Genomic DNA, 13,647 nt, shown 5'->3' on the forward strand with positions numbered 1-13,647 from the left:
TGCCTTGCCAGCCCGCTCAGAGATGTGTATAAGAGACAGTAGTAGATCGTGGTTTGCATTTGCAAAATATTAGTTATCTATAAAGTATATATTACGTATATTAAATATAAATTAGAAACCTATAAAAAAAAAAAGTGTCGCAACCTTTTAGTGAGCGAGTGTACATACGTGCGTGCACGTATAGAAACGCCAGCAGATACACATACACATAATGTTAATGAGCAGGTGTATAACGCGCGTGTACATACAGGGTGTCCCGCTTGATAAGCACGTTTTAACAATAAACGCTTTACGGCTAATAATATATCAAACGAGTCAAGAATTTCGCTAATTAAGGACTCCATTGTTTTCGGCCGGGAGAGAAATAATCACGGACGCGCGACTGGTAAGACAATAGGACAGCACGCTGGACTATAACACACATCCGCTTCCTTCAGATTTCAGAATGCTGCGTCACTGTACACGGAGCCTCGGTCACATCTGAGCAAACATAATCAGTATCTCGTTATTTTTCACGGATAATTGTTCCTCATTATTCCGAATTGTTCCTAATTATTATTACAATTGTTCTTAATTATATATATGTATTATAATATTTCAACAATTGTTCCTCAATGCAATAAGAGATTTTGACGTTAAACTAAACCAGACGTTCCGCTTTCGAGGTAAATGTTTTCCGCCCAACTGATGTCTAAATAGGAACAAATTTTACTTTTTTTTTAAACAAATTGTTATTATTATATTTTTATATTTTCATCCATACATTATCCCTCGCCTTTGCGACCTAAAGAGAGAGTTGTCTCGCTTTCGGATCTGAAAAGTATCTGCAGGTTCCATCGCATGAAAGATACGCCACACTCCATGTTGAACGCAGAAGGATCTAAATTATTTACCGGTGGCGTTTAAACGTTTCAAACTGGAACGCGAGTTACACCCTGTATACACGGCGTGTGGATACGTCGTCAACGTAAAAGCAGCACGACGAGACGAGCGTCGTTGCCGTCGGGACGTGTGTGCGCCGCCGACCGAACTTGGGCGCTCGTTAAAAGTTACCGATGCGTCCCCGAAAGTGGATACGAAGTCCGATAACTCGATCTCGGCGCGCAGCACGACGTCGCCACGGACGAGCTAGATTGTCGTTTCTGATCGTGACACCCCGAGGTGCTCCCCTGCTTCCTCTTTTCTCCCCCCCCCCCGCGCTGTACGACCGCCGCGTTATTTGTTGACATAGGCGCTGCGCGCATTGCGATAATGTCGCCGATAAAGACTCCATGCTAACGCGACACGTGTGGCTGTCGCGCAGCGCGTTAATTGCTCGCGTACCGTGATCGAAACTATGCTCCATATATGCATAACGCGGGACGTTTACCTGTTTATGTACTATTTGTAGAGCAGTTTGGCAAGAACGCGAGAGAGCAAAACGTTGCGTCCTCCGTGACGTGCGTAATCCTAATTTTTTTTTTAGAAATATTAATACTACGAACGTGTGGTGATGCATTTATATCTCATTGGAATGCACGTAGCATCCCCCTATCTGTAGATGCATAAAATTTATTACAGGGGTCATATCTCCTAAATTATTAACCCCATTTATTCTAAGCACGCAAAGTTATTATTATCTTCACAAGGGTGAAGTGGCAAGTGAAATATCATTAAATATCTTTTATATTTAATATATATTAGACACATTTTATTTTTATGCAATTGCAAGTTAAGTGTAATTTTTCTTTAGGATGTAATTATTTGACATTTAACAACGTTATTTCTTAATCCCTTTCCTTTCCGTTGATCCCGTTCTCTGCTTTGCAAGGATATCTCATACTATCTCGTCAAAATCATTCGAGTTACGCGGAGGCTAATTGCTGACAAGGTAAAATGAATAGCTCGAAAGCTGTTCCGGGCAATTTATAATCATGACTGGTGCGGTGGCTATTCTATGGTGCATTGCGGCGCAATATACACGGATACAAAGAACGTGGAGTACGGCCCTTAGCTCGCAATCCTTCTGATTCGCCTGAATTATACCTGTATTTAACCTGTTATGCCGCTGGTATTAACGGAATAGCAGTCTATCGTTGTTTTTCAGAAGAAAATTCACATAGGGCGAGACGGGATTTTAAAGCACAAAGCTAGGACGAAGCGCGTTTAATTAGTGTAAACTTCGTTGCGTTGTTAAAAATGAATATTGCGAAGGATTACAGGACGCGCGGGAGTGTACAACGAGAACGCGTATTAACATGTATCACTCGCGACCACCGGTGATGTATAAGAAGTTATAAACAAAATTTATAAATAAATTTATATATAAATATTAAATAAACATTTAAAAATAAATATTTATAAATAAACTTATTCGCGAATTTAATTGCGAATTAGATTTTCTTTATACTTCCACAATATCTTTTAAAATTTCGATCGTGCTTCGAAAATATCTTTTCCAAAATTTTCGTAATTATATTGACCTGTGGATGGAAACTTTGTTATCATGGCCTAAATCTAGTAAAGCGATTTAATATAAAGTTGATACTAATTTGAAAATTAAATCCATTTGCTGCTATCATGTAAAAAAAATTGTTTTAATTACAATAATTATACAATTACAAAAAGAATATGTAAATTTACAAATATAATTAAATATAAAATATTTAATATTTTAAACATATTTTTCAATCCAGATCTTAAAATATAACACAGATTAAATAAAACAAACACAAAATGTTAAAAGTAAGTGATGCGATGTCCATACAGTTCACAAATCACTAACTTCCAGTTTAATTTGATACATGAATATTCTGATAAACCGGTAAAAATACTGTCACAAATAAAAATTTTAATATTATTCATTGCCTTTGCGATTTTATTACTCTCACAAAATAATATCACATAAATATACACAGTTTAACATACAAAAATCGATACGTGATAGAAATTTTCTGGCTTTGATTTTAAATTTAATGTGATGACAATATCCTAAAGACATTAAACTGACCAACGTAATGAATTCATTGCAGTGTAATTAGCAAAATTGCGTGATGTGTAACTGACATCAGCAAATTATTACTAATAATTTCTAATAATTAGATTCGCAAAACTCACTTCAGTAAAAATCGCTTCACGTTAGAGAAAGAAAAAGTGTGAACTGTTTCTTTTAGTTTATCTGATAATATTCTAATGCAGATTATTATTAGGTATACTATGTAAAAAAATATAGATTTTTCATAAATATATAATCTCGCAAAGATTTGCCTAAATTTACCGAAAGCTTATTTTTTAAGTTTATTGCATAATCGACAGAGCTACGCAACACTTCTAATAATTACATTCGCGTACTTACTTTCGCGTGCACCGAAACGAGACAAAATTCCCTTAAGAAATTAACCGCGTGAAGCTTTGCTGCTTCAGTCTCTAAGCCTCTCACAGACGCGTTCTTCCGCAGCCAGCGTTACAGCAGCAGCATTACCAGTGGCAGCGACAGCAGCAGCAACGGGGGACCCTTTTAATTCCGTGTCGGAATCACGCCGAAGGAGACCGTCGCGTATCTTTAGTAACCAGTGCATATTTCATAGACGTGCCGTGTGTGCGCATAATTTTCGAGCGACTGCTCTTACAACCCGCCTGCAGGCGCGCTTTCTCCACTCCCCCCCCCCGCCTCACCCCCCGGGCGCCACTCTCTACCGCACGGACCCGGCTGTCCGCCCCGCTGACGGACGTTCTCTCCTCGCGGCTTGGGGTAGGAGAGCCTCCGTCGTGCCTCTGTTCGCGTCCCGCTCCGCGAAGGGCGCCCGGGAGAGAGTTGATTAATCTCTACAATATTTAAGAAGCGCGCCGGGGTCGGGAGCAAAAAGCCTTCCGCCCGAGCTTTACGGAGATAGCTTTCCCCCGTTATATAAATCCCCCCGGCTAATCCGCTGTTTGCATCGATGTTATACCTCTTGTGTTTTCCCTTGCGGTGTCCCCTGCCTTCTTGTTCCCGTCGTGGGCGACGCGCCCGCGTCGCAACGCGTGGCCACTAAATACATCACCTTAATGGATTTCTCGGTGTTGCGCCCTCCCCCCCCCCACTCTCTCAAAAGAGAAGCTTCTTAAATTCGATTTTTCCATACCGGAGAAACGTTATCGTAAAATATTTTTAACCAAGAAACAGATTAACGTGACACCACACGTAATACCTAAAGATCCTATATAGAAGAAATATCGTTGGACAATTATAACAGATAGGCGGTTAACGATCGGTATATACTCGTATATAAATATTATTTATATTAATTACGGAGAAATACGGGAAACGGGAGATTATCGTGATTGTTCGCGATACAGATCGCGGTGAGCGTTTCGCGATTAAACGTTAAATGAAACGGGATAGTTTTATTATCGGGGAATATATTATGAGATATACAGGCGCACGGAATTATGATATCCGCGCGACCGCGCGCACGTAATACTTCATCATATTTGCAGTATCGCTCGCGGTAATTCGAAGTTCAATTCGACTGATTTATTTTTAATTCGCTACTCCGCGGCGTATACCGAGTTTAAATGTCTGATCGCGCCCGAGCCAATTAAGTTAATCCAGCGTGTACGATTTCCGGGTGTAAGTCCGATACGCGCGAATAATGCCGCCGGCGATGTAACACAGTCGCTCTTCGCTCTGTAGGCCAAACATTTATGCGGGACTCGCGGTGAGATCGCGGGATCGCGTCGCGGATTCGTAGATAGAATTGCGCCGGGCAATTGCGTTATCCGGGATTTATTGTGTCCCGCGACGTTAACTCGCGGCCACGCGCCCGTCCAGGGACTTTGGCGTGGCGTCGAACGTAATTCGCGCGCGCGCGCATTTTAACAATTATGTGCACGAGCGTGCGGATTTAATAATGGCGCTCCCCATATTCCCCCTACGTTCCTCGAAGGATACTTACGAGTTACGTTATATAGAATTGTCGCCACCAACGAACCACTCGCGCGGATATATATAGAGCGTGCAATACCGACAGAAGGAGCCGCGAGAGCAAGATAATTGTATTACGCTGCGGATGGCGCAAACCTGCAGAGTTTACTCGGCCACTAAAGATCTCCCGTTGGCACGTTTTTCGCGAGAGAAAAAAAAACGTAATGCGGCTTAATCAATAAATCGATGGGATACATTGCCAAGTACCGAAAAAGAGAGAATAGTTTCAACACCGCGCCACACAGCGCGAAGAGTTCATTTCGAAAAAAAAAAACGCGCATCATCGGTCAACTTCGATGTCCCGTCACTCAGCGTACCTCTCGCGCTCTTCGAAACAGCGCGGGTGCAGAGAGTAAAAAATCACGATATTTAATTCAATCAATCCGAGTTCGAAAAAAGCTGCGGGCAGAGGAGCTAGACGAGAAGCGCGCGACATCCCGCGTACCGGAATTATTAAATGGCGAGCGATACCACGTACGGAATTATTAAATGGCGAGACTGTATTCCAGCGTAATTCTATTCCAGGCATGAAGAAAAGATATATGTACACATACATATATATATATATATATATATATATATATATATAGAGAGAGAGAGAGAGAGAGAGAGAGAAAAGAGAGGGAGAGAGAGGGAGATCTAAAGAACGTCGCGCAGACTCTGGCTGCCAGAGAGCGGGCGATAATTGCATTGCTAATAGTACGACGGGTGTGGGGTCGGTGACTTGCACAGTTTATCGCACTTTATTGCTTTACCATGAGCGTCGTGTGTCCTCCGGGCATTCTCCAATGGCGCGTAGTACGTAGCTTTGCTACCCCGTTCCGTTCCTGAAGCTTAACGCTCAATGTGCAAAGACGATAACGGGCGTAACACGCGTGGAGACATAATGTAGATATTAGATAAACGGCGCGGCGCTTTCCCTCTGCTCGCCCCCTCCCCGCATTACCTCTCTTTACCGGCTATCATTGCCGCGATTTATTGCTCTCGACGTTGAATACCCGGTGCGCGCCGTATAACTTTCTTTGACTCTCTATCTGTTAATCTAGTTATCTCTCTCACCTACGATTTATTACGGAGAACGGAAGGCAAAATTACATCTCACGATATTCCGGGGCAAGTGTACGCAAACAGAAAGTACCCTTTAATTAATACGGGATTACTTAATACGAGTACTAAAAATCTTCCCGCTGAACACTCGTGTAGCTAAGAGCACACAAGAGTGTTTCCGCCGGCTGAATATAATGTAATGTTTATGTTAAATAGAGACCACTAATCCACGCGAATCCGGGATCAGTGTAATGTCCGAGATAAGCCGAGATTCATAAAATAGCATGATACGCGATAAAGTAATGGATATAAAAAGGAATAAATTTGCAATAAAAATCTGTAGGAGGAAAAGCTTGCGGCCGACTCGATGAAATAGATAATATCTTCTTTTTTTGTTGCGAGCTTGTAAAGATCTTATTCGTGATTTATTAATCACGGAAGCGGAATCGAAAAACCGGTTGATAACGGCGACACGCAAGGGGGTAATTATTGGGAGCCTAATAAAAACTTAAGTCGATTCACGCGCGGCTGTCACGCGTGAAAAATATTGCCGTATGAGCGCCCTGAATTTAAATCTATCTAGGACGCGAGAGAGAAGTCGGGGTATAGAAATTCACGACGCCGCGGCCGCGCACTCGTTGCCGCGGTGAACGATGCAATCTCGCTCTTTCAGAGCTGTCCGCGTTAAAGATTTTACCGCGCGTTTACTCATTAATTCGCAAATGACTGATTTATTCGAGAATTAATAAACAAATGTGCCGCGGGGGATTGATGCGCGGGTATGATGCGCTTTATCCGTCTCGTGGAGATTTGTAATGCGCACGATTAATACAGTTGTTTTTGTGGAACAATTAAATATTTGTTCGCATTTCCTCCCTCCCCCCTTCCCCCCTACCGTCGAATCTACATATCTGCATGCCGTATACCTACGTCGCGCGTCGCATCGCTACACGGGGATGCGATCAGACCGGTAAACCTCCTCGTAAATCGGATTATATCGGGGGAACACGAAATTGCTGAACCGATAAGGCGCGACTTTCTATTTTTACATTTTCTAACGCACCCCGCGTCGAACTGATACGGCCCGCGCAGGCAGATATCTCTCTCTCTCTCTCTCTCTCTCTCTCTCTTTACGCCCGTAATTGATGAAAATTTACTTCGAATTTTCTTCGATTCAGCAAACGTCCGTCGATCTGTTACCTGAGCGAGACGTCGATGCCAGGGCTCGTGGGAGCACGAAGAAAAACGTAACGGAAAAAGAACATTCCCGTACCAAAAATTACTTTCTACATTGAACTTCAGCTGCATTACAAATACGCCCCGCTTCCTTCTTCCCTCTCGCCCCGTCGCCTCTTGTAAAAGTGCTTCAAAGTTTCGACTCGCGTAGACAAGGGATCCCGAGACAATGTAAGGGAGGGGGGAGGGGGAACTCGTGGAATCGTTTCTAAGTTCGTACGTAAGCGGGCGAAGAAAATTCTCCAAACGCTCGAAAGAAAATGTGTAACTCGATACAAAACGTTACGTTGTTCAACGATCAAGTGTTAAAAATATGATACATATCTATTGCAAAATGTGCAATAGATAAAAATACCAGATGGAAAATACCAGAAAGAATAATCGAAGAATAATAGCATGAAAGCATTTATTTAGCATTTCCGTAGATATCTAAAAATAGCAGCGGCACTGTTATAATTTTGAAAAATGATTTATTTCGATGAAAATATGAAAAAGCTACTGCAGTAGATAAATAAATGATATATGGAAAGATATGGATGCTGAGATAGACTAAAATTGTTTATGTAAAATCGAACATTTGCAACTTATATCATTTTATCTCGAGTAAATATTACGAGGAATATCGCTTCATTTCAAAGTTCGCACATGAGCGAATAACGAAAATTCTCCAAACGTTCGAGATATGTAACTTGATACAAAACGTTGCGTTATAAACGCGATCAAGTGTAAAATATATGATACATATCAATTGCAAAGAAATACATATAAAATGGAAGGAATAATCGAAAAATAGTACGAAATATTTAACATTTCTGTAGATATTTGTATTCAAAAATAGCAGAGTGGCATTACTATAATTTTTAAATTACTTAACTTATTTATTTCTCAGTATAAAATATAGAAAAGTACACAGTAGATAAATAATATATTCAAGATAAAGGCGCTAAGTTAGATTGAAATTGTTTATGTAAAATCGTACGTCTGACTTCCTCTCGTGAGAATTTACAAGAAATATCGCTTTCTCGAGTTAAATTGACCGAAACGGATACAAAATATCAAGAAAGTCGCGTGGAAAATAGATTTTCGATATTCTACATGCAAAGAAAATCGAAAATGATTTTTCACGTTTTTTAAATAGATAATAATTTAGTACATCGACATACCTTTGTGATGTTTGTTGATGCTTATTACTTGACCGTCTTCGCGTTTCCACATTAATTTCGGTGGCGGATATCCGTCGGCCTTGCATGTAAGTGTAATATTCTGATGTTCCCGAACTGCCACAGTGCTTTCCGTAGAAAGGGAATCCAATATATTCGGCGGCACTGAGAGGACAAATGGAACAGCTTTTTTATTCGAAGTTTAGCCCATAACGTTGTATGATTAACGTTCGTTAAACATTCCTTTTAATGTGGATTTCGCTAAGTACACGTTTATTTCATACACGGATAACATTAATGTGAAAGTACTTTTAAATCGCATCGCGACAATGAAATACAATAAAATAATTTGAAGTCAAAAGAAATACTTGATTAATAATATAAAACTGTTACTGCGTTATGAACTTTTACGCCATCATTTTATTCACGTTGCAGAATCACGTTGCAATTTATTATTATTAGAAAATGTATACTTTGCGTGTAAATTATTTTATACAAGTTATTCAGTGGCTCAATCAGCAGATAAGTTTTTTAAATGTTTATTTTAATTATAATATTAAATAAATATTTTAAAAATATTAAAAAATTGTCTACTGATTGGGGGAGTAAAACTAATACTTACCAACGACTTGAAGAAAGCCCACTTGGCTAATCATTGGATTAGTATTTACTTGGCACATATAATAACCCCGGTCATCCTGTTGCACACTATTTATATGAAGCAGCCATGTTTTCTGATTGTCATGTGACACGGAAAACCTGGGTACTTTCACGACCACGTGCTTGTGAATGGTGAGCAACATTTGGCGACCAACATGGATCCACGCCACCTAAAAATAAAAGCGAAACAAAGGTTTAAAAGTGCATTGTTAAGTAATTTTACATAGAAAATTTTCAAGTAATTTTAAGAGAAAATTGTTTTAATTATACGGAAAAAATGATATTAATAACCCCACTAGCCCCCGATCTACAATAGGTGTAACAAAGCTTTAAGTCGCAAGAAATTGTCCAATCATAGTCGTTTGTTCTTTTCACATTTGATTATGATTGGTCAATTTCTTATGGCTTAAGGCTTACTTAATCGATAACATTTAATTGAAAATAATCTTGTTAATTCAATAACAGTATTAGTAAAACAAATATAATAATATTTTATACGTTCTTGTTTTAATAAATTTTATTTGTTTCATTAACTCGTAAAGGCTACGTCTCTTTTAAACATCCGTAAAGAATACCTGAGTGCGAATTCGCACCAAGCGTTTTTAAAGTTTTATATCTTCTGAAAATAAAAAGCAAAATTAAAATAAAACGTGTGTTTTCCAATGTAAAATTTTCCGACCAATCGATTGGTAATATTAAATTTTCGAAAAAAGAACATAATTATTTTCAAAACTGTGTGTTAAACAAAACCATTTTTTCAAATGCCCACAAGTTGAAAATTTTGTGGGTGTCAATTCGCACTAGGTGTCCTTTACGGGTTAATATTGGTATTGAATGCAATAAAATTAATTACAAATAGACTGCTGTTGGTTAATGCCATTTACTAACAAGACATATAACAGAATGTATTTTGATAAGACCAAACAGAATTTCTGGTTATCACCATTGGATTAGACATTTTATAAGTAGACTAAATTTGGTAAAATTTTCGATTAAATCTATAAAACTTCTAGTTATATTCATTAGATTAGTTTTTTCATTAAATGTCATGCTGACCTAATCTGACATATTTAATAAGAAAAAATTAATCATGTTCATTTTGATTATTTCTAAAAGAATTTCAATTTATTCATTTTCTAATAAATATACTGACTAAATTTTCAATTTTTGATTTTTTTTCAGTGTATATACATATAGAATATACGTGAATTATATAACGTCAGAATAATATATAATGTGTTATAATATATAATGTGTTTTTAAGTTAAATAATTTATATAATTTTTATAAATAAAATATAATTTTTTTTCTTTACATATAACATTTTATTAAAGTTTAGTTATCCCTCTATATATCCTCTATATACTCTATTACCCTCTATATACTCTAGCCTCTCTTTCTCTCAAGTTTGCATGCGCGCGTTATCAAATTTAATATTACCATTTCAGAAAATTTAAAGTAAAAATATGTAAGATAAAATAATTGTAAATCGCACTAGACTAAATAATAATAAGCAATAAGGAAAGTATTTATATATCTTACTGAAATTGTTATATAAAATTATTACAGTTATAAAAGCGTATCACATTCTGTTTACGTATAATATATAGATATAATTATTTCTGTTTGATTTAACATAATAATATTATATAACAAAATTAAAATAACTTAAAACTTTATAATATAACTCTCGCTAGTTATATATAAATGTATACATGTACAAGTTCAAATTTAATCCTCTAAAATTCAAGATCTGACGTTGACAGCAAAGTTGAGAAACCATCACGTTGAAAATTTCAACGTGCCCGCTTAATACACCTCCAGCAGACACGAGTTCATAAAGCCGGCGAGGAAGCAGCCGTCCGTTTATCGCGCCACGTTCCCGCATTGAATATTTCCATATTAGCACATCGCGAAGTCACGCCGTCTCCGAAAGTCCGCAGCTAAGCATCCCGTCAGCGAAAAATTCTCTCCTCTCGTCTCAAGAATACCCCACGAAAACCACCCCGGCCGGCAAATCTGCGCGCGCCGTGGCGACGTGTTTTACGATCGGTGTCGAACTTGTCTCACGATCTCTTCCGACTCTTCCGGCCCGTCGTCACAATAGCACTTACATTGATGACAGCCACGGTCACGGCGAATATTTGCTACTTGTGGCCGCTGTGGCCGCAACCGTGGCGGAAGGGGGTGGAAGAAGATCGCGACGCTATGCGCGCCGGCCTCCAGGAATGAAGATTATTACGCCAGTATTTTACGCTCCACCGGGATAACTCGCTTCTAACTAACAAGCTCATTCCGCGACAAAGCTTATGCACTTTCAAGGACTTCCGGGCCGCTTCTCCCGAACCTTTCGTCTTATTTCCCTCTCACTGCGAATTCGAGACAACGCCCGGCGAGAGCGCAACGGTACGCCCACTGTTTTTTCCCCTCTCTTTTTTTTTGCTCTTGTTAGAGCTTTTTTTTAAGTATACTTCTTCATAACTAAAACAGCAACGAATTCCGCCCGACTCGGTTCCTATTATCGCATTTTCCTTGCTGCGAGACGTCGTAAAGTGCGTTTTCGCTCGTAAGAGAATACCGTAAGAATCTGAATCTACGAGTTCTTGAATGCTTCGTAATTATATTTTCAAAGCATTTGCCTTAATTATAATTTAAACAGTAATATTAAAGATTATGGTTGATCTTGTCTTATTGTATTACCGTTTTATTGTATAAATTAAGCTTCGCTATAATTGCTATAAATGCAAGTTATAATTAATATCCTATTATTATATTATTCACACTATTTCTATTATTGTAATTTTATTAGCAAGACAGCGACTTTTGCCGTATCGCTTAAAATAATTAAATGATTAATAGAAGTTCTAATGAAAGATATTATTTAAAATTGGAACTGGTTAAAGGATTTTAATGTTTAACTAAACGTATCGCAATGTTCGCGATTTTGCACAATGATTTACTCGCTAAATCTCGCTTCCTTTCAGATTCGTTATTGCTGCTTGGCAACATCTGGATCCGCGGAAATGGCGCTTCTTCCGCTTTTTCCTCGCCTCTTTTTCCGGTGTATATATACTTCCTCAAATTAAGCTAGAAACAGCCCGTTCGGACAGAGTAAATTGTATCATTCCTACCCTTTCTTCTTCTTCCAAAATGCAAAAAAATCCAGCTTTTATTCGTAACGTTATTGTTTATACAGAATATATTTTAAAAATATTTTGATAATATATACAATATGCATGATGTTTCGTGAAAAACATTTATTATTGTATGTAATTCGAGAGAGCAACATTTTAACAACATTCGAAATAAATAAACTTTCCGAAGACATGCCCCAAATTCAAATCATCCGACAAATTAAATAATTACAGCAGAAATAAATTTCACAAGTGGATTATTGCTAGTATAAAATATATAAAAGCATTATTATCATATATATATTGTCGCAGTTGTTGCCGCAACTACAGTTGTAAAAAACGATTTCGTTTGACGTTTTACTCGGCAAACAAATTATGCTTAATCGACTTATTGCGAATCTAAATCCGACGAGACATTTACATTTAGGAGTTGCTGTTTCCCCGTTTTACCCTATCCCCTCCCCTTTCTTCCTACTTCTTCTTCTCTCTCGAATTCTTTTCCCCCCTCAGGTATTTCACCTAGCGAAACTCGCGGCAACAACTCCGTTCAGAATTGTTCGCGCTCTATGTATACCGCTTTTCCTTTTCGTCGGGCACTTCAGGGTAAGCAAAAGTTTCAGGTACGGGAAATCACAGTACGTCCCGTGAAAGTTCTTTAAACAGTCAGACGCCACTGACGGCTCTCCTAACGAAGAGCTCAGAAGATGGATGGTGGCGGATCTCCGAAGCTCTTGTCTGCCAACAGGATTTGCTGGTTCCCGAGGATCTCCGAACTCGTCAGATTCCGCTTCCTCGGCTTGCGTGTAATTCTGAAATCCGCACCGCTCGCGAACATGTGATCGTATCTTCCTAGCTTTCTTTTCGGCAGGTTTCCTTGTACCGCGTTCGCAACAAAAAAAAAATTTTTAAAGAGGAAAAAGAAGAAATGTGATTTTTGGTCGCCGAAAATCTCAAAGTGGACAACACGAGATCACTTGTCAGGCCTCAGTCGGGAACAATTTTAATTACTTCTCATTGTTATTAACCCGTAAAGAACACCTGGGTGCGAATTCGCACTCACAAAATTTTCAACTTGTGGGCATTTGAGAACAGATGAATTTGTCTTTCCCCACTACATGAATTATGTTTGTACTCTGTTGTTTGAAATAGAAAGGTCCCGAGGATCATTTATGCCTTAGCCTTTGCTTGAGACATATTGAAAATTCGTTTGAGTGCAAATTCGCACCTACATGTCATATACGTGTGTGAAATCGGGGAGTACGAGAAAAATGAAATTATTTATCTGATCGATCTAGAAGCTTCATTATACAAAATGTAAGTATTTTTCAATCAAGATTATTTATTTATTGTATATAAGTGATAAAAATAGTTATTCTTCTAAATTTTATGTAAATATAATATAAACATAATTATGTAAATAATATAAACATTAATTTTTAAACCTCACATATTAATAAAATAATTG

At 38.4% G+C, this 13,647-nt stretch overlaps 1 protein-coding gene across 1 annotated transcript in view; it reads right to left on the reverse strand.

Moving 5' to 3' along the window:
- The window catches only part of LOC105450647 (lachesin-like), a 366,968-nt gene that overhangs the window by 85,670 nt on the left and 267,651 nt on the right, over window positions 1-13,647 (reverse strand). Inside the window, exons 5-6 of the mRNA XM_011690577.1 lie at window positions 9,011-9,218; window positions 8,392-8,553 (exon numbers count right to left, since the gene is read on the reverse strand). Coding sequence (XP_011688879.1) covers window positions 8,392-8,553; window positions 9,011-9,218 — 370 coding nt within the window. The remainder of the gene's footprint in view (window positions 1-8,391; window positions 8,554-9,010; window positions 9,219-13,647) is intronic.

This window comes from Wasmannia auropunctata, unplaced genomic scaffold, assembly GCF_000956235.1.
Source record: "Wasmannia auropunctata unplaced genomic scaffold, wasmannia.A_1.0 LD336059.1, whole genome shotgun sequence".
NCBI classification, from domain to species: domain Eukaryota; kingdom Metazoa; phylum Arthropoda; class Insecta; order Hymenoptera; family Formicidae; genus Wasmannia; species Wasmannia auropunctata.